Below are 20,621 nucleotides of genomic sequence, written 5' to 3' on the forward strand. Positions count from 1 at the left end.
CTTACAGGGGAGTTAGGGACATTTCTATATTCTGGAAGACACAATGAGGTGATTTTTTTTATTCAGCCTTTATTGAATATTCATGTTTCTGCCCAGTGTTGTGCTTGCCACTCTGTGGGACATGGCTGAACTTGCAGGGTCAGATGGATCTCCCTTCCCTGTATTGTAAAGGACATTGTCCGGGATCACTCTCAGCAGGGATAACTGAAATGTGGTAAGTGAACTCAAAGCCCTGTAAAGACTCCTATCGCTCACCCCCTGAGATAGACCCATATGTGGACAGTATATCAGACACAAGTGCAGAAACCTGACTGTTGTACTTCACCTTTAAATGAAAGTGATCGTTTTGTTTTATTTGTTCATGAGACGTGGGAGTCGCAGGCTGTGCCAGCATTTATTGCCCATCCTGAATTGCCCTTGAGGGGGCAGGGGGCAGTTTAGAGTCAACCGCATTGCTGTGGATCTGGAGTCACATGTAGACCAGACCAGGATGTGTTATGGGTGGCAGATTTTCATTCCCTAGAGTACATTATAATAATGATCTTTATTGTCACAAGTAGGCTTACATTATTAACACTGCAATGAAGTTACTGTGAAAAGGCCCTAGTCGCCACATTCTGGCATCTCTTCAGGTACAGAGAGGGAGAATTCAGAATGTCCAAGTTACCTAATAGCACGTCTCTCGGGACTTTTGGAAGGAAACCGGAGCACCCGGAGGAAACCCACGCAGACATGGGGAGAACGTGCAGACTCCGCACAGGCAGTGACCCAACCTAGGAATCGAACCTGGGACCCTGGCACTGTGAAGCCATTATGCTAACCACTAAGTTACCATGCTTCCCTTAGTGAATCAGATGGGCTTTTACAACATTTGACAATGGTTTCAAGGCCATTATTAGACTTTTAATTCCACATTTTTATTGAATTTAAGTTTCACCATCTGCAGTGGCGGGATTTGAACCTGGGTCCCCTAGAGCACTACCTGGGTCTCTGGTTTACCAATCCTGTGACAATGCCACTGCCTCCCCTAGATGCCCCAGGGTGCCTCTAAATCCCCGAGTGCCACTAACTTTATCTTGAAGGTAGGATGTAATTAAAAAATGGATTTACCCAAATGTGTTTTCATGCAATATAAATATATTACAAGTATGACCCCCCCCCCGCCCCCACCGCACCCCTCCCACTTCCAAATAGGTGTCATGAGACTCAACATGCTAGCTGCAAGCTCCTGTCCATTTCAGTCGTCACTATTCCTGCTCTTGTAGGTTCCATAAAATAGTAACAGCAAACATCAATTCAGTGAAAGACTGGCTAGTGGGCGCTTTGCCACCAATTGGATCCCATGAGGCATCGTAAATTTGCATTTTAAAATGTGCTGTTAGGCACTTAAATATGTTTCCACCAGAGTTAAGCAGCCTCCAGGATCTAATGGCCTCGCCAAGGAGATCCCAGCCGGGCACCGTTTAGCAGTGGTCTCCACAAAAGGTGATCAGGAGGAATGGCACTTTGGGAGAGGGGTCTCCCAGGCAATCGGAGTCCCCCGGGTGATCAGCCTCTGGGCGGGGTGGCACCCTGGCACTGCTGATGCCACCTGGGCACTTTGGCACTGGCATCCTGGCTGCACCTTGACAGTGTCACCCAGGTGCTAGCCTGCACTGCTGGGCTGCCAGGCTGGTTGTGCCAAGTGGCATTTTGCCCATGCCAGGGATTGGGCCCGGGGTTACCCTGCCCTCATGAGGTGGGATGCAGGGGGCTCAAGGATCCCCCCCAATAGGTAAATTGGGGCATTGGGGGAATCAAGAGATTTAAAAATGCTACCCTAATCGTGGATTTTCTTTTTATTCATATATGGGATGTGTGCGTCACTGGTTAGGCCAGCATTTATTGCCCATCCCTAGCTGCCCTTCAGAAGGTGGTGGTGAGTTGCCTTCTTTTTTTTTTGTAAAACATTTTATTCAGGTACTTATAATTTTATAATAACAGTAAACAGTACAAATACAAATATAAATTGCACCTACCCTAAACAGAAAATAGCCTAACACCCCGCCCCCCAATTTTTCTTATTGTCACTGCTGACAATTAGTTTCCCCCAAAGAAGTTGACAAACGGCTGCCACCTCTGGACGAACCCTAGCATTGCTAGCATTGACCCTCTCAAGGCAGACTTAATTTTCTCATAGGGAGAAGGTGGAGCAAGCAGAGATAGATAGGCTGATTGGGGAAATACTCCAGGTAGACAGGAGATATTTGGAGGCCCCAGAGGCAGGGTTATTGAAGGAGAGGCAGAAGCTACTGATGGAGTTTGGTCTGTTGTCTACAGGGAAGGTGGTGGAGCAGTTGAGGAAGGCGAGGGGGGCGATATACGAGTATGGAGAGAAGGCCGGTAGGATGCTTGCACATCAGCTAAGGAAAAGGGAGGTGGCCAGGGAGATACGAAGAGTGAAGGACAGAGGTGGGAACATGGTCTTGGACCCAGCAGGGCTGAATGGGGTGTTTAAGGAATTTTACAATCGGCTGTATGAGTCGGAACCACCAGCTGGGGTGGAGGATATGAGGCAGCTTTTAGGAGAGTTGAAGTTTCCGAAGGTGAGTTGCATCCTTGAACTGCTGCAGTCCTTGAGTTGTAGGTACACCCACTGTGCTGTTAGGGAGGGAATTCCAGGATGTTGCCTCAGCAACAATGAAGGAATGGCAATATCTTTCCAAGTCGGCGTGGTGAGTGACTTGCAGGGAAGCTCCAGGCGGTGGGGTTCCTAGGTATCTGCTGCTCTTGTTCTTCTTGATGGAAGTGGTCATAGGTTTGGAAGGTGCTGCCTAAGGAACCTTGGTGAGTTACTGCAGTGCATCTTGTAGGTGGTAGACATGGCTGCCACTATTCGTCGGTAGTGAAGGGTTTGAATGTTTGTAGATGGGGAGCAATCAAACAGGTTGCTTTGCCCTGGATGGTGTTGAGCTTTTTGAGTGTTGTTGGAGCTGGACTCATCCAGGCACCATCTTGAAATTTGATTTATTGTCACATGTACCGAAGTACAGTGAAAAGTATTGTTCTGCATACAGTTCAGACAGATCATTCCATGCATGAAAAAACATAGGACATACGATAAATACACAATGTAAATACATAGACACAGACATCGAGCGAAGCATAAAGGAGTGTAAAACTACTCAGTGGAGAAGAGGTGTGGAGAGCTCGGTTCAGTCTGTAAGAGGGAACAGTGGGGAAGAAGTTGTTTTTGAATCAGTTAGTGCGTGTTCTCAGACTTTTGTATCTACTGCCCGATGGAAGAGGTTGGAAGAGAGAATAACCCGGGTGGGAGGGGTCTTTGGTTATGCTGCTTGCTTTCCCAAGGTAGCGGGAAGTATAGATAGAGTCAATGGACGACTCTCTGTAGTATTTGGGCCGAGCAGTTGCCATACAAGGCCTCGTGCATTGAAGAGCAGATCACCTCAGTGCAGGAGATGAAGGTAAGTGCGGCCTTGGCTTCCTGCAACGAGACTCTTTTGCTTTGTTAAATCACGCCCAGTGTGTTTTCAATGGCGTATTTGAGGGAGGGTATTAGTCATGGCATTGTGAGAACTCACTGCTGTTTCAAAAAGTGTTGTCACGGAACTTACAAGATTTGGAATAAGAGTCCAAAAGACTACTTTAAACAAAAGGGGTCTAAATAACTGTTCAAAAAGGATGGTTGTAAGGATAATTTAGATGTCATTTCTTAGTTTAAATTGAAGAATCAAAATAAAAAGCAATGAACATGGTGCAGGACACTGCCAAGTTTCAAAAGAGTAAAATACAAGATGATGAATAACAATACTGGAACTAGATGACACTTCAGGTTTTAAAACATGATGGTTGCAGTACAAAGCCAAGACAAAGAGATAAAGGAATTTCAGGAAGAAGAAATTAGATTAGATTCAGCTCACAGAATTGAAGAAAAGCTATGAATGTGAAGACAGAGGTTAGAAGTGAGTGGGGCACAGCCCAGCCTATATCCTGTCCACAAGTGCAAGACTGACATTTTTCTGGCACCGTGATGAATCATCTGTTGATGCAACCGATTATGATTGATTATGATGGCTTGTGAGCCTGTGCAGTTTCGCTTGAGTACATTGTGTACGGAACAAGTAGAAAGGTCTACCTTCCGACTGGTTTATCTATGATCAACTTGATTTGTTTGAGTGCAGACAATGAGACAGAAAATAGCACATGGATCATGGAGGGAATAATCTTAGTGGGGCAATCGTCCTTTCCTTATTCAATATCCTCCCACTGGGCTTATTGGGCAGCTAAGTGGGGATAGAAGAATAACTTTCTTCAAAGATGCATTCTCAAATTAAAATCAATTGAGCTGACAATATTAATATCACACAGGTTTCAGTTGCTGGATACACATACATTTGTTGATGATTTCACACATTTCATGATTGAAAATATTGTGAGGCATGCCACAAATGATGAGGCATTTCATTAGACTATGTCAGAGATTCTGACCCAACTGAGATTCTGTTATCTGTTGCGTTAATAAAGAAGTAGATCACGGCACATCTCCTTTTGCAATGCAATGGATCAACGCTAAAATTGCGACATCTGCTTCAACAATATACAGCACAGTCACAGGTGTCAAATTCTCAAAAAAAAAAGCATTAGAATAAAATCCAACATCCAATGGTCAGGGATGGTTCTGCAGTACACGTAAAAACCAATACCGTTATACAATCTCATGGGTCATTTGAAGCTCGGTATCCTGGACACTAAATCATGTTTCCTGCACACAATGCCAATGTATAATTGCATCGCTGATTATATATTTGAATGCACAACAATTGCAATTAAAAACAAATGAGTCAATCTTTTCCATGTCACACTCATCTGAGATAGATGGTGAAAGGACATTACCAGCCAGCTGCAGTGTTTGAAGCCATCCGCTCTGCATTTAAAATGGCCACTATATCATCGCCAGTGTCAACGTTATAGGGTTTGCTGACCAGCACAATTAATTAAGTTCACTTTCATACTGTATTTTATTAAAATACAGTGTCAGCGATATTGTTTAAACACAAAACTCTCCAGGGACATAGTTGTTCAATTTTCCTTCCTATCATTTGAGTTATTTTTCAGATTGGAGTACTGTGCATACGTTTTCTAACTGCTACAGTGAACCACAAGACAATACCACTGTGAGTGTGAATAAAGGTAATTGGCAAAATAAATAGTGGAACTGCGGAGTCATTGTTACTTTACACAGTGATTTGTGATGATCTGGGATGTGCTGCCCGGAGGTGTGGTGGCAGCAGACTCAATAACACATCCCGAAAGGGAATCGGATACACGTTTGAAGGAACAAAGGGAAAGCACCTACGATTAGTTCCCACCTTACATGGCCATCGGATGTCTTAAAGTGCTTTATGGCCAATAATGTACAAAGAAGGGGGAAAAAATACAGGCATCTAGGCAAGAGCCTACATGGGCAGGATGGGGTGAATGGCCTTCTGGGCTGCGTGATTCAATGAAAGTGGATGAAGAGACAGCCATGAGAAGACTGCTCTTGAGATAAAAAAATAGTTCTTTCACATTGTAAAACTGGAAGCTGTAGGGAGGGCATCAAAGAGCATGGCAAGGTGGGTACATGGTAAGCACATCCCACTTTCTGACTCATTGGAGTGTAATCTTGGACAGAGTTGAATCTGTTTACATAGCCCAATGATGTTCTGAAGCTGTGGATGGAATTTTCAAAAAATTGCACAGAGCACTGAATCAGGCGGGAAAATCAGTGTGACACTCATGGGGCGAAATTCTACACAATGGCCGACGTCGTCGTGAAACCTGGAGTGTTTCACGACGGCGTCGGAAGCCACTCCTCGCCCCCTATTCTCCCCCCTCCCGGGGGCCTAGAAGCGGCGTTTCGTCAAACTCGGCCGCCGGGCCTTGACGCTGGCGGCTTGATCTTGCGGGGCAGCGGAGGGGAAAGAGTGCGTCTCTTGGAGACGCCGACCCGACGATCGGTGGGCACCGATCGCGGGCCAGTCCGCTCCCGAGCACGGCCGTGGTGCTCAATCCCCTCTCCGCCATCCACAGGCCCCAAACTCACCTTTCGCGCGCTATTCACGCCGGCAGCGACCAGGTGTGGTTGCCGCCGGCATGAACAGGTCGGGAACGGCAGGCCGCTCGGCCCATCTGGGCCGGAGAATCGCAGGTCGCCCGCGATTCTCCGAGCGGCGTGTCGCAAAACGTGACACGCCATTTTGGGAGTGGTGGGAGAATCGCGGGGGGTGCCAGAGCGGCCCTCCCGCGATTCTCCCACCCGGCCTGGGCAGCGGAGCATCGCGCCCATGGATTTCACAGCTCACTTTTCCAGCCAGATCAACTGGGGGCGGGGGAGGGGGGGGAGGTGGGGGGGGGGGGGGGGGGGGGAAGAGGTCCTAAACTCGCCGGGAAAGAAGGGATTCAGAGATCGGGGAGCTACTTTTAATCGTTTCCCTCATCTCAAAGTGAAGTGAAAGGCCCACCTCATTCTCTGCTGACAAGAGGAACATCCCCAACCCTCCAACGCAGAGGGCCAACCTCCCCTCCCACAACTCAATGGTCGGGTCATCCCGCCCCCACACCGGCATCACGCCGGCATCAGGTTGACCCGACCCCCCACTCTCTTCTTCACTGGCACTGGGGCTCCCCCCCCCATTATCAGTCTTCACTACCCCCACCTCCCTCCACAATCACACCCCCCAAACATAACCCATAAAGGGATTCCCTAGAGGCCTTGCCTCCTGGTCCCACCCCCACCCCTGGCACTGCCATGACCCAGTCATCCAGGGGTGACAATGTGCTCCGTGCCCCTGGTATGGTCATCTCAACTGCTGCAGAGCATTGGTGATTCCCACTGGCATCATGTCACGCTGGGGGGGGGGAGGGTGTGTGTGTGTGTGTGGGGGTTGGGGGGAGGGGGGGGGGAGAGGAGAGTGGAAATACAGTGAATCTGGAAGGTAAGGCGTTACGCCATTTAGGCATAATCAAATCTACTTAAATCGATGGTAATCAGTTTCTTGCCCACATTGGGCATGAACCTGATTACGTCGCTGGCGGTGGGCCTCGTTCTGAGGTCTCCCTGTCGTAAATCCTGTAATGGCCCTACGGAGAGAGTTTGCAGCAAACAGGCCCAGAAAATCCCCCCTCCTGCGTGTTTTCGGGGAAAGTATTCCATTATCCATATATGAATGGGGATCTTCCATTTACCAATTCAATTTCAAAATGCTTTACCCAATTACTTTGCTTTAGACTAGTTAAATTCATTTGCCTGGGCAGTTACAGCAGCTATGATGGATGTCCCTTCTGCAAATAATAAATGAATTACCACAATGATGTAATGGATCCTGAGAAGAGTTGTAATTATATTTTCTTCCAATCTATTCTAAATTATCACAACGAAGCAAATGGATTCAAAATGGGAAATAGCATCAGTGACGAAGGGAATCTTGGAAAATGAGCAAAAAAAATTCTGAACTGTTAAATTATGAAAAGAGAGAAAATAAAGAAGTAAAAGCGTCAGATCAAATACCTCTCATGTAATGTTCTACCTGCTATAATGCTCTTCCAGCAGAAAAGCTACATCGACATTTCGCCCATTAAGCTGTTTCATGGAAATATTTAACAACAGGGAATTTCAACAACCCACTGGCTTTCGCCCGCTGATGAACAATGAACAAGGCCAGTCAACACGTAAAGGATAAAGTGACTACTTAATGTAAGCGAAAGAACATCACAAAGATGGGATCTGAGGATAACCCTCCGCAAAAAGAACAAGCATGTCAATTTAGGCAGATATAAGCATATTCTTACCATTACTAGGAGGTGGTAGGGCACCAGAGCCTGCTCGCAATAGGTATGAGTTTATGGCGAACTCCTCACTGGGGTTGGACTCGAGAGCTGGATGAGAGACGCTGCTGTCAAGCAATGGCATTTGGTAGTCTTTCACGCTAGATGATGAAAGATGGGTGCTGGTCTGCTGGGCAAATGGATGGCTGGGCGAAAGTGAATGTGGGATGGGACGACCTGGGGAAAAGAGGGTCAGTTGTTGAAAGGTGTTAAATTATACGATGCACATTTTCTTTCAGCTGAAGTGCATCAGAAACCATAACTGTGCTTTGCCTAGAGAGGTAGCCCTGTGAGGGACCACCATATTCCTCATTTGGCATGCTTGTGAATGAAACAGAATTGAAGCTAACCAAGCTTAACGATCCACTTCACACACAAGCCATGTTTAATGGCAAATGTTGCATGCAAGGAATAGATGGGAACACATTTCTCCCAAAGGTGATCTCAATTGACAAAAATTGCTGAGTGTCACATCCAACAGAAAAATATATGTTTTTGGACCAATTCTAATTTGTTGTTTTAAATGTGTAAAATGGTTACATTAAAGGTTTCCTTTGCCAATTTTCTCCTCAACATCCCACCACCATAACTATAAACTCCTTGTTGAATATAAATCCACAAGACACCAATTGCCCCTTGGATTCCTCGCCTATTAGCCAATATTCAGATGCGGGTTTGATGCTGAACACTCAGGCAATTTGACTATGAGGGGCATTATAATTAAATCCACTCATGGCTTTGCCAAATGTTCACAGATGCAGACTGCCAGTCAGGTCAGTAGTTGAACAGTGATCAAAAAATGGGAACCCTATCGAATTTTCTCTTCCCTATGAATCAGGGATGCCAATACCAATCTTAAAGATGCCTACAGCAAATAAATGTTCTACCACAATTAAATGGTGAACATCTCCATTTATTTGAGCATTGGATTCAAAATGGCATTTCTGATTTGGGAAACAAATTATTGAAATAGTTTTAATAAACTTATTGTGATTATAAAAAAATAACAAGCAATTAGGCAGGCAAATGCTTTGTTTGCCTTTACTGCAAAGGATTTAGATTATAGAACATAGAACATATAGTGCAGAAGGAGGCTATTCAGCCCATCGAGTCTGCATCGATCTACTTAAGCCCTCACTTCCACCCTATCCCCATAACCCAATAACCCCTCCTAACCTTTTTGATCACTCAGGGCAATTTATCATGGCCAATCCACCAAGCTTGCACGTCTTTGGACTGTGGGAGGAAACCGGAGCACCCGGAGGGAACCCACACAGGCACGGGGACAACGTGCAGACTCCGTACAGACAGTGACCCAGCGGGGAATCAAACCTGGGACCCTGGCGCTGTAAAGCCACAGTGGTGTCCACTTGTGCTACCGTGCTGCCCCTATATAAGAGAAAGGAAGTGTTGCTGCAATTATATAGTGCTTTGATGAGACCTTACCTGGAATATTGGTCAGAATTTTTACAAAAATGGCAAAGTGTCAGGTTCTGACTGAAAACCGCCATGTTTTTTTCCAGAAGCAGATTTCTGCCCAAATCTCCTGACACACTGTCCAAAAGAAATCAGGAGGTGTGGTTTGCATTGTCACCCTGGTGGGATGAGGCCTGATAGAGCCAGCAAGTCCAACTACACAGAGATCAGGGCACCATATTTGAAGGGCATCCCAATCTGTGAGAAACATTAACTCCTTCCCAAATCCCCATCGAGCCCCCACCCAACAAGTTCTCCCCACCTCGTGTGTTCACTGGTGTGCATACCGCTTTCCCCCCACCACACATAGAACATAGAAGTACATAGAATTTACAGTGCAGAAGGAGGCCATTCAGCCCTTTGAGTCTGCCCGCTCTTGGAAAGAGCACCCCACTTAGGCCCACACCGGCACCCTATCCCCGTAACCCAGTAACCCCACCTAACCATTGTTTTTGGACACTAACGGCAATTTATCATGGCCAATCCATGGTCCCCTCCCCCAATGGAGAAGGGTTGCCATCCTGACAGCGCACCCCGGCAGTGCCCACTTCAGTGCCCCCTGGCACTTCCTCGATAAAGGAGGCACTGTCAGGGTGCCAGAGGGCAATGCCTGGCCTTGGTTCTCAATCCTGGGGTCTCCGGGCACATCAGCACCCCCGATGTGGACAGACTGGATGGAGAGATGTTTTTTCCCCCTGGCTGGGAGGGTGGGGGGCGGTGTCTAGAACAAATGGTTACAGTTTCAGGATACAAGGTTGTAGCCACCGAAGCTGGCCACTTCCCGACATAATATGGAACATTGAGTTGCATGCAGGGAAAATTGGACAATGACAGAGAGGCAAGCAGGTTGCAGAACCTCTCTGTGGATTCTGTCTGTGAAGAAACCAGACAGCATAGAAACTAACAAGCTGCGCATATTAATTGAGCGATTCCCGGTGATTCCCAGGCACGATAGACACAACAATTAGAAGAGATTGAAACATTCTATAGAAGGTCAGACATCCCGGCGCCAGTGGAGTCTGAAACAAAAGGACACAAACAAGGTGGAAAGAACAAGGTGGGGCAGCAGGGTAGCATGGTGGTTAGCATAAATGCTTCACAGCTCCAGGGTCCCAGGTTCGATTCCCGGCTGGGTCACTGTCTGTGTGGAGTCTGCACGTCCTCCCCCTGTGTGCGTGGGTTTCCTCCGGGTGCTCCGGTTTCCTCCCACAGTCCAAAGATGTGCGGGTTAGGTGGATTGGCCATGCTAAATTGCCCGTAGTGTCCTAATAAAAGTAAGGTTAAGGGGGGGGGGTTGTTGGGTTACGGGTATAGGGTGGATATGTGGGTTTGAGTAGGGTGATCATGGCTCGGCACAACATTGAGGGCCGAAGGGCCTGTTCTGTGCTGTACTGTTCTATAAATTCTACAAACCGCCCAGTGATCGAGGAACAGCCCCATTATTGGGGAAATTCAAATCAATCGATTGGGAAGAGACCCAAACGATTGCAAGTTTATAGAGGGTCCGCACAGATGGGCGCGAAACCCAAAACAGTATAAGACAGAGACCCCGACCTCACATCTCACTCTTAGCCAGCCCTCCTCGCTCTTAGCCAGCCCTCCTCTCTTAGCCAGCCCTCCGCTCTCTTAGCCAGCCCTCCTCTCTTAGCCAGCCCTCCGCTCTCTTAGCTGGCCCTCCCAGCAGAACACCTTTGCAGCAGCTCTCCAGGAACTTGGACGTGAGAAGGAGAGGCCTGGCCAATTGCTACACCGACAAGTAAATGTCATACAATGCACGCTACGAGAGTAGACACTCATGACCCCTTTAGTCCACACCAACTGGAAGCCTGTGGATCCAGGAAAAAGCAAGAGGCCATTCTTCCCTGATCCGGCAGTTCCCCTTATTCCAGATAAGTATTGGCCTAGTAGTGGTAGGAACAGTTTAGTCTTAGTATCATGTGCATGAGTAGTAAATAACTGTGTAATAATAACGTGTCTTGTTTGAACTTACTAACTGGTGTATTGAGTCATTGATCTGAACTTGAACTTGAATCTTGTGGCGGTATCATAAAGATACCTGGCGACTCTAGAGCTTAGGAATAAAACAGAGCCAATTGAGTGTAAAAAAACACTCACCCAGAACGAGCAACAGCGTTCGTCATTTAGGACTGAGACAGGAGAAACTTCTTAACTCAGAAGGTGGTGAACCTCTGGAATTCTCCAGTACAGAAGGCTGTGGAGGTCAAGTAACTGAATATGTTTAAGAAGGAAATAGGTAGATTTCTAGACTCGAAAGGAACAAGGGGTATAGGGAGAACGCAGGACTGTGGTTTTGCAATAGAGGATCAGCCATGATCATTTTGAAAGACAGGCGGCTCAAAGGGCCGAAGGGTCTGCTTCTATTTTCTATGTTCATGTTTCTATGATCTTATTGCCTGACAGAGCAGGCTCAAGGGGCCATATGGTCTACTGCTGCTCCTTTGTCTTATAATCTTAGCTGATCGCAAAGTGAATACGTTGGCTTCAAGCCCAACATATTTGAATGATTTTGATGTAATATAGGTAACTACTTTGATCAAATGCCTTTCCACAAACAAGTTGCACACAGGTACTAACTCTGGTAGATCTCTGAAATTGCTGTGAGATATGTAATTAATTCAACATTATACCTGTTTGCACTTACCAATGTGTTAAAATAAAACTTTCCTTAAAAATTCGACAGGTTTTGTTGGCTTTTTATTCTGGCCACACAGAACGCTAGAGCATCTCTGACTCGATTACTGACTGCAATTGTGCAGTTCTTTGTGACAATTTGAATTGAAATTCCTGACAGAGAGAGCACTTTACTGTCGACCCACGAGAAAGCATCAGTCTCTTCATTTCAGGTACTAGCAAGTGATGTTAACTCCAACAATATTCAGCTGATTTTATCCCAAATATGCCATGCTTGATCAGCAGATTGTATTTGGCTGTCTAGCAAACTATGCAGCCAAAGATTTAGAGACAAGTTCCTATTCAAATGATAAGCTGGTTAAAAATGTATTAAACAATTGCAGATATTTCTAGTTACACTGTGCCCCGTGCAATTAGATAATAATTGCTAAAACTCTGCAGCAAACTTTGTTTGTCATGATGTACTTCTCTTAGTTTATTTATGAACCAGATTTCAGTACATTTTGAGATTTCCCAACACATCTTTTACTGGATCTATAATTTCCTTAAAAAAAAAGACTTTTTTTCCCCACTGTTGGTTGACTCTGTTAAAACTGGCCAATAAAGAAAGTGAGTTGTGATAAAAGGTCCCACCTGAAACATTAATCTATTGTTTTCTCGGCTTCTCACTGTCCCACTGGCTTTTTTCCAGATTTCCAGCAATTAAATCCCAATCGGACATTAACTTCAAGTAAGGTAGTTAGGAGAGGCCAACAACATTATAAAGGTTAGCTCCAGTGTGGACTGTTCAATAATTTAAAACTAACCACTACACAAGGAATCAAGGATAAAGGTAGCGAATCCTGAATTTCTCAATCGCTGAAAGAAAAGGTACAAAACTGTTTTTCCGATAAACAAAATGAAGCAACCAGTTTTCAGGATTTGTCACCCAATGTATTCACAACAGCCAGATTCCTGTAAACAAATGACGTGATCTTAATAATTCATCAGCAGATGATAAACCCACACCCTCCTTGTTCAATCAGTTAAAATGCCATTAAAATGTGGTTGGTAATTTGTTTGACGTCAAATTTGATGATCAACTAGTAACTATTTGTGTATTGCTGAAAAAAATAATTTTGTTGAAACATTTGGTCTCACACACATTAGGACAATTCAGAAGAACACCAATATCAGGGTAAACAAGAAATTTTTAGGGCAGGATTCCATCCCGCCGCACCTGTTTTCTGGTGGGGCGCGCCGACGCCAACAGTGGGATCCCCCATCCCACCAGCCGGCCAATGGGATTCCCCATTGTGGGCACCCCGGCGTCGTCAGGAAATCCGCGGGCATGAGTGCACTGCCAGCGAGGCAGAGAATCCCGCCGACGGAGAATCCAGCCCATAGTGTATGAGAAGAAATTGCTGATTTGTTGGCAAGTGGGATCTGATTTGTCGAGGCCTCTGAACAGTCCTGATGAGTGCAAGTCAAAAAGCTTTGACAAAAAAATCTATTTTTTCATCATTACTCAAGTCCTGTAAGACCAAACGACTGCTCGTAACTATTTATTTATTCTTCATTGGGTGGAGACCAACGTTTCAGCCGCTATTTCCCCTTTTCTTTTTTCTCTCCTAGTCACCAGTCCTGGAAGAGTAACCTGGTCTGATAACTGTTTATAGTTTGTGTAGGGTTGCTTTGTGAACCAACATTATGTACCTCACTCCTTTGGCACAAATTTCATAATTTGATTTTCAATCCATTTACAATTACCTGCTGAAAGTACATTTAGCCAGAGAAGTAATTAGATTCACTGCTGCCTGCAACTTGTTTACAGCTAACATAACACTTGGTAATAATTCTTTTTGTGTTGATCTGTTCTGTCCGATATGGTAGAGAGTTGTAATTCTTGCAAAACTCCGATCCTTCAGAAAATCTTTGAATTACTTAACAAGCGCAATTCGAATTTGCAAAGGAAAATAACGCTGCCGCTCAAGAGCATGTTTCAGTTTCACCAGCTGGACACCCTGTCTAACACACCACATGGGATTATCATAGAGTTGCAAAACTCTGGGTGGACACATTCTGAGGCCGGAACATTCCAGCTGTTCATGCTGCAAAAGCTTCTGGTCCCACTAATGGCACACCCCTGCCACATGTTTCCCTGTTGACACGGTCGTAAACGCCATTACGTTTCTCGATGGCGTCAACATGGCCTCAGTGTCAGCAATTCTGGCCCCTACAGGGGGCCAGCACGGCACTGGAGTGACCCACGCCACTCCAGCTGCCGATCCCGGTGTCAGATGGACGCCGCCGGTCCACACGTGCACGGTGGGACCGCTGCGATTTCCGCACAAGTGCGGTGTCTCCCTTCTCTGCGCCAGCTCCGACGCAAAATGGAGTAGGGCTACAGGGGCCAGCGTGGAACAAAGGAGGCCCCCAGCCCGAGAGGCCGGCCCGCCGATCGGTGGACCTCGATCGCTGGCCAGGCCACACCGGATTAGACCAGGCTAGAACGATGCCGGCGGGACTCGGGTTTTCTGGGATGGCCGCTCGGTCCATCCCGGGCGGAGAATTGCCGGTGGGGGTGGGGGAGGGGGGGGGGTGCATAGAGAGGCCCCCAGCAAGGCCGACTGCGCCAGTGCCAACGGCACCGATTCTCCGCTCTGCGGAGAAGCGTGTCCCGGCGTCGGGGCAGCGTGGTGCGATTCCCACCGGTCGCGGCGATTCTCCGACCCCGGGGTCAGTGAATCCCCCCCCCCCCCCTCCACCTCCAGCCAATGAAACATGTGGGGGGTTGCGTGGAAACTCTCCCCTGAGAGTTTCATCTGATGACTTACACCTCGAACTGTCCCACCCAGTCAAATAGTCCTGTTTTTACACCTCCAATATTTTTGTAACTAATAAACAAGCTTTTAAAGAGAATGAAAATAAAAAGTCTACTTTTTAATATTCCCACAATCTCTCTCCAGGGTCACGCACAACAATGTCCAAGGAAAAGAAATTACTTTTATTTATATAGCATCTTTCTCAACCAAACTTCTCAAAGTGCTTCATAGCCAATAAAGTACTTTTGAAGTCTAGTTACTTCTTTGTAACATAAGAATGTAAGTCTTGAATTCTCCCAGTCAGCCCTGAAGGATCATTGACTGTAAATTATCAGGATATGGAGTTTTGACCAAAAACCACGTGAAAAAAATCCTCTTTCTCATCAAGTGGACCAAGCGGTACATACCTGCATTCAGCAATAGCCAATTGTTGTGCTAGAGACTGATGTTTTATGTGCTGCTAATGCGCTGGAGTGACTAAAACAGGATGGAACATGCAGGAAGAGGAGCTGTTACTTAAGATGTGCAATTCAGAATGAGGAAACATATATATATATTTAAATTCTTTGATCGGAAATGGGTGTCAGAGGCAAGGTATAGAGGTATGTAGATACATAGAAGATAGGAGCAGGAGGAGGCCTTTTGACCATTCGATCCTGCTCCACCATTCATCACGATCATGGCTGATCATCCAACTCAATAGCCTAATCCTGCTTTCTCCCCACAGCCTTTGATCCTATTCTCCCCAAATGCTATATCTAGCCCCCTCTTGAATATATTCAATCATAGAATCAGAAAATTCACAGTGCAGAAGGAGGCCATTCGGCCCATCGAGTCTGCACCAGCTCTTGGAAAGAGCACTCTACTCAAGCCCACGCCTCCAGCCTATCCCCGTAACCCAGCAACCCCATCTAACCTAAGAACAATTTAGCATGGGCAATCCACCTAACCTGCACATGTTTGGACTGTGGGAGGAAACCGGAGCACCCGGAGAAAACCCATGCAGACACGGGGAGAACGTGCCAGCCTCCGCAGACAGTGACCGAAGCGCGAATCGAACCTGGGATGCTAGTGCTTTGAAACCATAGTGCTAACCACTGTGCTACCAATTTGCCCCAAAATGAGCACTGCTTTTGCATCAACTACTTCCTGTCCTAATGAATTCCACAGGCTCACCACCTCTTTTGCTGAAGAAATGTCTCCTTTTGTCTGTCCGAAATGGTTTACCCTGAATCCTCAGACTGTGACCCCTGGTTCTGGACACACCCATCATTGGTAACATCTTCACTGCATCTACCCTGTCTGGTCCCGTTAAAATTGATAAGTCTCTATGAGATCCCCCCTCATTCTTCTGAACTCCAGCGAGAACAATTCCAACTTAGTCAATGTCTCTTCATATGACAGTTCCGCCATCCCTGGAAATCAGTCTGGGAAACCTTCGCTGCACTCCCTTGAGAGCAAGAACAGACTCAAATTGCACATAATACACCAGGTGTGGCCTCACCAAGACCATGTATAATTGCAGCAACACATCCCTGTCTCTATACTCGAAACGTCTCGCAATGAAGGCCAACATACCATTAGCCTTCTCTGCCTGCTGCACCTGCATGCTTATCTTCAGCGACTGGTGCACAAGGACACCCAGGTCCCACTGCACACTCCCTTCTCCCAAGTTACAACCATTCAGGTAGTAATCTGCCTTCCTGTTTTTCCTTCCAAAGTAAATAACCTCACATTTATCCAAATTATACTGCATCTGTCATTGATCTGCCCACTCACCTAACCTGTCCAGATCGCGCTGTAAGATCCCTGCGTCTTCATTACAGTTCACCCTCCTACCAACTTGGTATCGTCTGCAAATTTTGAGATGTTACATTTTGTTCCCTCATCCAAATCATTGATATATATTGTGAATAGCTGGAGTCCCAGCACCGAGCTCTGTGGTACCCCATTAGTTACTGACTGCCAATTTGAAAACGACCCATTATTCCCTACTCTTTGTTTCCTCTCTGCCAACCAGTTTTCTATTTACCTCAATACATTTCCCCCAATCCTATGCGCTTTAATTTTTCACAATAATCTCTTTGCCAAACGCCTTCTGAAAGTCCAAACATACCTCATTGACTGGCTCCCCCTTGTCAACTATACTGGTTACATCTTCAAAGAATTCCAACAGATTTGTCAAGCATGATTTTCCCTTCAAATTTCCATACTGACTCTGACTGATCCTGCCACGCTTTCTAAATGCCCCGCTATCAAGTTCGTGGACTCAAGCATTTTCCCCACTACCGATGTTAGGAACCTGGTCTATAATTCCCTGTTTTCTCTCTACCTCCCTTTTTGAATATCGTAGTGACGTGAGCGACCCTCCAGTCTGCAGGGCCAGTTCCAGAGTCTATAGAATCCCAGAAGATGACCACCAGTGCATCCGCTATTTCCAGAGGCTTCTCCTTAAGCACTCTGTGATGCAGATTCTCAGGCCCTGGGGATTTATCCGCCTTCAGTCCCATCTATTTTCCCAGCACTATTTCTCTACTAACGTTGATTTCCCTCTGTTCTTCCCCCTCACTAAACCTTGCATTCTCCAACATTTCTGGTATCTAATTTGTGTCCTCTTTTGTGAAGACAGAACTAAAGTATGTATTCAATTGCTCAGCCATTTCTTTGTCCCTTATTATGCATTCCTCTGTTCCTGTCTGTAGGGGGCCTACATTTTTCTTTACCAATCTCTTCTCTTTGCATGTCTATAGAAAGTCTTAGCGTCAGTCTTTATGTTACCTGCAAGCTTCCTTTTGTACTGTACTTTCCCCTTCTTAATCCATTTATCCTTCTTTGCTGAATTCTAAACTGCTCCCAATCCACAGACCTATTATTTTTCTTGGATTGGATACTATTGGATTTCTTCCTTGGATTCAATACTATTTCTAATTTCCTTTGTAAGCCATGGATTGGTCCTCTTACTCCCTTTGGTTTTGTGTCAGACAGGAATGAACAGTTGCTGAAGTTCCCCCATGCGTTCCTTGAATGTTTGTCATTGCCTGTCCACTGTCATCCCTTTAACTAACTCTTCCCAATCCAACAAGGCCAACTCACGCCTCATCTCTTCATAGTTCCCTTTATTAAGATTCAGTACCCTAGTCTCCGAATCAACTACTTCACTCTTCATCTTGATAAAAATTCTATCATGTTATGGTCGCTCATCCCCAAGGGGTCTCGTACAGCCAGATTGGCAATAATTCCCTTCTCATTACACAGTACCCAGTCTAAGATGGCCTGCTCCCTAGTTGGTTCCTCCACATATTGGTCAAGAAAATCATCCCGTATGCATTCCAGGAATTCCTCCTCCAAGGTACTGTGGCTAATTTGATTTGCCCAATCTATGTGAAGATTAAAATTACCCATGATCACCGATATTCCCTTATTACGTGCATCTCTAATTTTGTGTTTAATGCCATTCCCAACCTCACCACTGTAGTTTGGGGGTTTATATATGATATCCACTAATGTTTTTTGACCCTTGGTATTTCTCAACTCTACCGATACAGATTCCACATTGTCAGAGCTAATATCCTTTCTTACTACTGTGTTAATTTCCTCTTTGACCATCAGTGCCACGCCACCATCTTTTCTTTTATGCCTGTCCTTCCTAAATACTGAAAACCCTGGGACATTCATTTCCCATCCCTGGTCACCCTGCAGCCATGTCTCCGTAATCCCAATCATATCATACCCATTTATATCTATATGCTCGATTAGTTCATCCACTTTATTGCAAATGCTCCATGCATTAATGCACAGAGCCTTTAAGTTTGTGTTTTTCACATTGTTTGACTTGCTCCCAATATTTTTCTCTTTTGCCATGTTTGAATTTTGCTCTTGGTTTATCCACCTATCACTTTTCTTATTCACTTTTATACCTTTTGTTTTTGTCCTTGCTCCCGCCTTCTCTAACTCCTTGCATAGGTTCCCACCCCCCTGGCATATTAGTTTAAACCCTCCCCAACTGCTCTAGCAAATAGCCCCCCTAGGTCAGCAACTGAGTGGCTTGCTAGGTTATGTCAGAGGGCATTTAGGAGTCAAGCACATTGCTGGGGATCTGGAGTCACATGGAGGTCAGACCAGCTAAGGGTGGCAGATTTCCTAATCTAAAGGAAGTTCGTGAACCAGATGGGTTTTTACAAATACCAATGATGTTTCATGGTCATCTTCCAATTGCAGATTTAGAAACCAATTGAATTTAAATTCCATAGTGTGATTTGCAGCTGTGTCCCCAAAGCATCTGCCTTCACCTCTGGATTATTAGGCCACAGACATTACCATTGCCACCACCATAGTCCCGGCAATGTTCTTGTCAGATGGCCTGATTGCTAAAGCTATAGGCGATTTATTAACATTAACATTAACTGTGGGTCAAATATATACAAAACAACAGATGAATAACAGCATGAACATGTACAAGCAACCTCTCTCCCAGCTCCCTGGTCAGTCTGAGGTCACCTGACTCTAACATTCACTTATATACTAATGAAACTCCTAGTGGTCAGTCAGTAAATTACAACACAACCATAATGTCACTACAGTCACCTAACATGATAAAGCTGCAGAAGGAAACTCGATACCCAAACATTTAAATTGCTGCTAGCTCTGAATACTTTTGGAAGAACAGAATATTTTTATTGTTCCTCTGGGTCAGCAGTTAAAATTGTATCTCACATTCAAATTCATTAAAGACAAAACAGGCCTTTTTCTGTGGGCTTTCACTCAGTGGGATGGAATGGTGATGATACATTCTGGTGCTCAAATGCACTTGGTAGTCAATTCATGGATGGTCCAGCATGCAGACTGAGATTTGGTGATTGGCATTCTTCCCTCAGTTGGCCAATGAATGAAAAATGGGAGCATAAATACTTGTAAAAATAAATTAGCGCAACACTTCAGAAGTGCTTTGCCGAGTAACTTTAATGTGATGTGTGAAGTTGTTTTTTTTTCTCGCTAGAGGTTGCAAGTTTCAACAAACTCTTATTCTGGAAACAGGGCAGGTCACGTTGATTTTGTTAAGCCATATTTTCCATGCACGTCTTTTCATGCAATATTAATAAAAGCAGCTGATGTCAGGTCATGTTAACCATTCGGTCCTGACAGTTTAAACATTTGCCAAATCTGCCTCTCAACAATTAGGCTGAACCTCGTGATGCTTTTTACATCTCTGCCGGTTTACATAAGTTAATTTCCCACAAATGCAATCTGCTTCCAATCATGAAACAGGCTCTCTCTGATCTATTTCATTTCAACGAACAATGATACAAAACAAGTAGGTACAGCAAATATTTTAATTAATCACTCATCTCTGATGGATGCACAATCATGCATTTAAAAAAAATTGTTTGCAATTATTGCCATTGAATGGCAGGGAGGGTCTTTTCAAATAAACAATCATTTTGAAATTGTGAATTTTAATAACTCCAGTTGAAAGAAAATCACTCTTGCATGGAAAAAAATAACTGGGCTATTCATATTCATATCATTAAAATATTCTGACAGCGTTGGAGGAAATGGAAGAGAAAGAGAGAAGACATTGCTAAGGAAGGAATAACCTCTCTCCACCCCAACCTTAATCAGAGTCATGGGATGAAAGAACAAGATACTGGTTTACTTAACGAATTGAAATGAGTCTTCAATCTCCGAACTCTTCCCCTTTTCAATAACCATGACTTTGTCCCTTTGGTCCCTCCACTTAGCTTCATCAATGTAAGTGCCTGACAGTTTTATTACTCCACAAACATAAATAATCTTCAGAGAAAATTGAAAGGACTTCTGACACTT

At 45.2% G+C, this 20,621-nt stretch overlaps 1 protein-coding gene across 22 annotated transcripts in view; it reads right to left on the bottom strand.

Annotated features, from left to right (window-relative positions):
- LOC119965371 (teneurin-2-like) overlaps window positions 1-20,621 on the bottom strand; it is a 3,273,255-nt gene that overhangs the window by 442,062 nt on the left and 2,810,572 nt on the right. For 19 of the 22 annotated variants that reach the window (XM_038796070.1, XM_038796068.1, XM_038796065.1 and 16 more), the window contains one exon: window positions 7,831-8,043. The exons of the other annotated variants lie outside the window; for them this stretch is intronic. In XM_038796070.1, the coding sequence (XP_038651998.1) occupies window positions 7,831-8,043 (213 nt within the window). The remainder of the gene's footprint in view (window positions 1-7,830; window positions 8,044-20,621) is intronic. 22 annotated transcript variants of the gene reach the window in all.

The sequence above is a fragment of the Scyliorhinus canicula genome, chromosome 4, assembly GCF_902713615.1.
Source record: "Scyliorhinus canicula chromosome 4, sScyCan1.1, whole genome shotgun sequence".
NCBI classification, from domain to species: domain Eukaryota; kingdom Metazoa; phylum Chordata; class Chondrichthyes; order Carcharhiniformes; family Scyliorhinidae; genus Scyliorhinus; species Scyliorhinus canicula.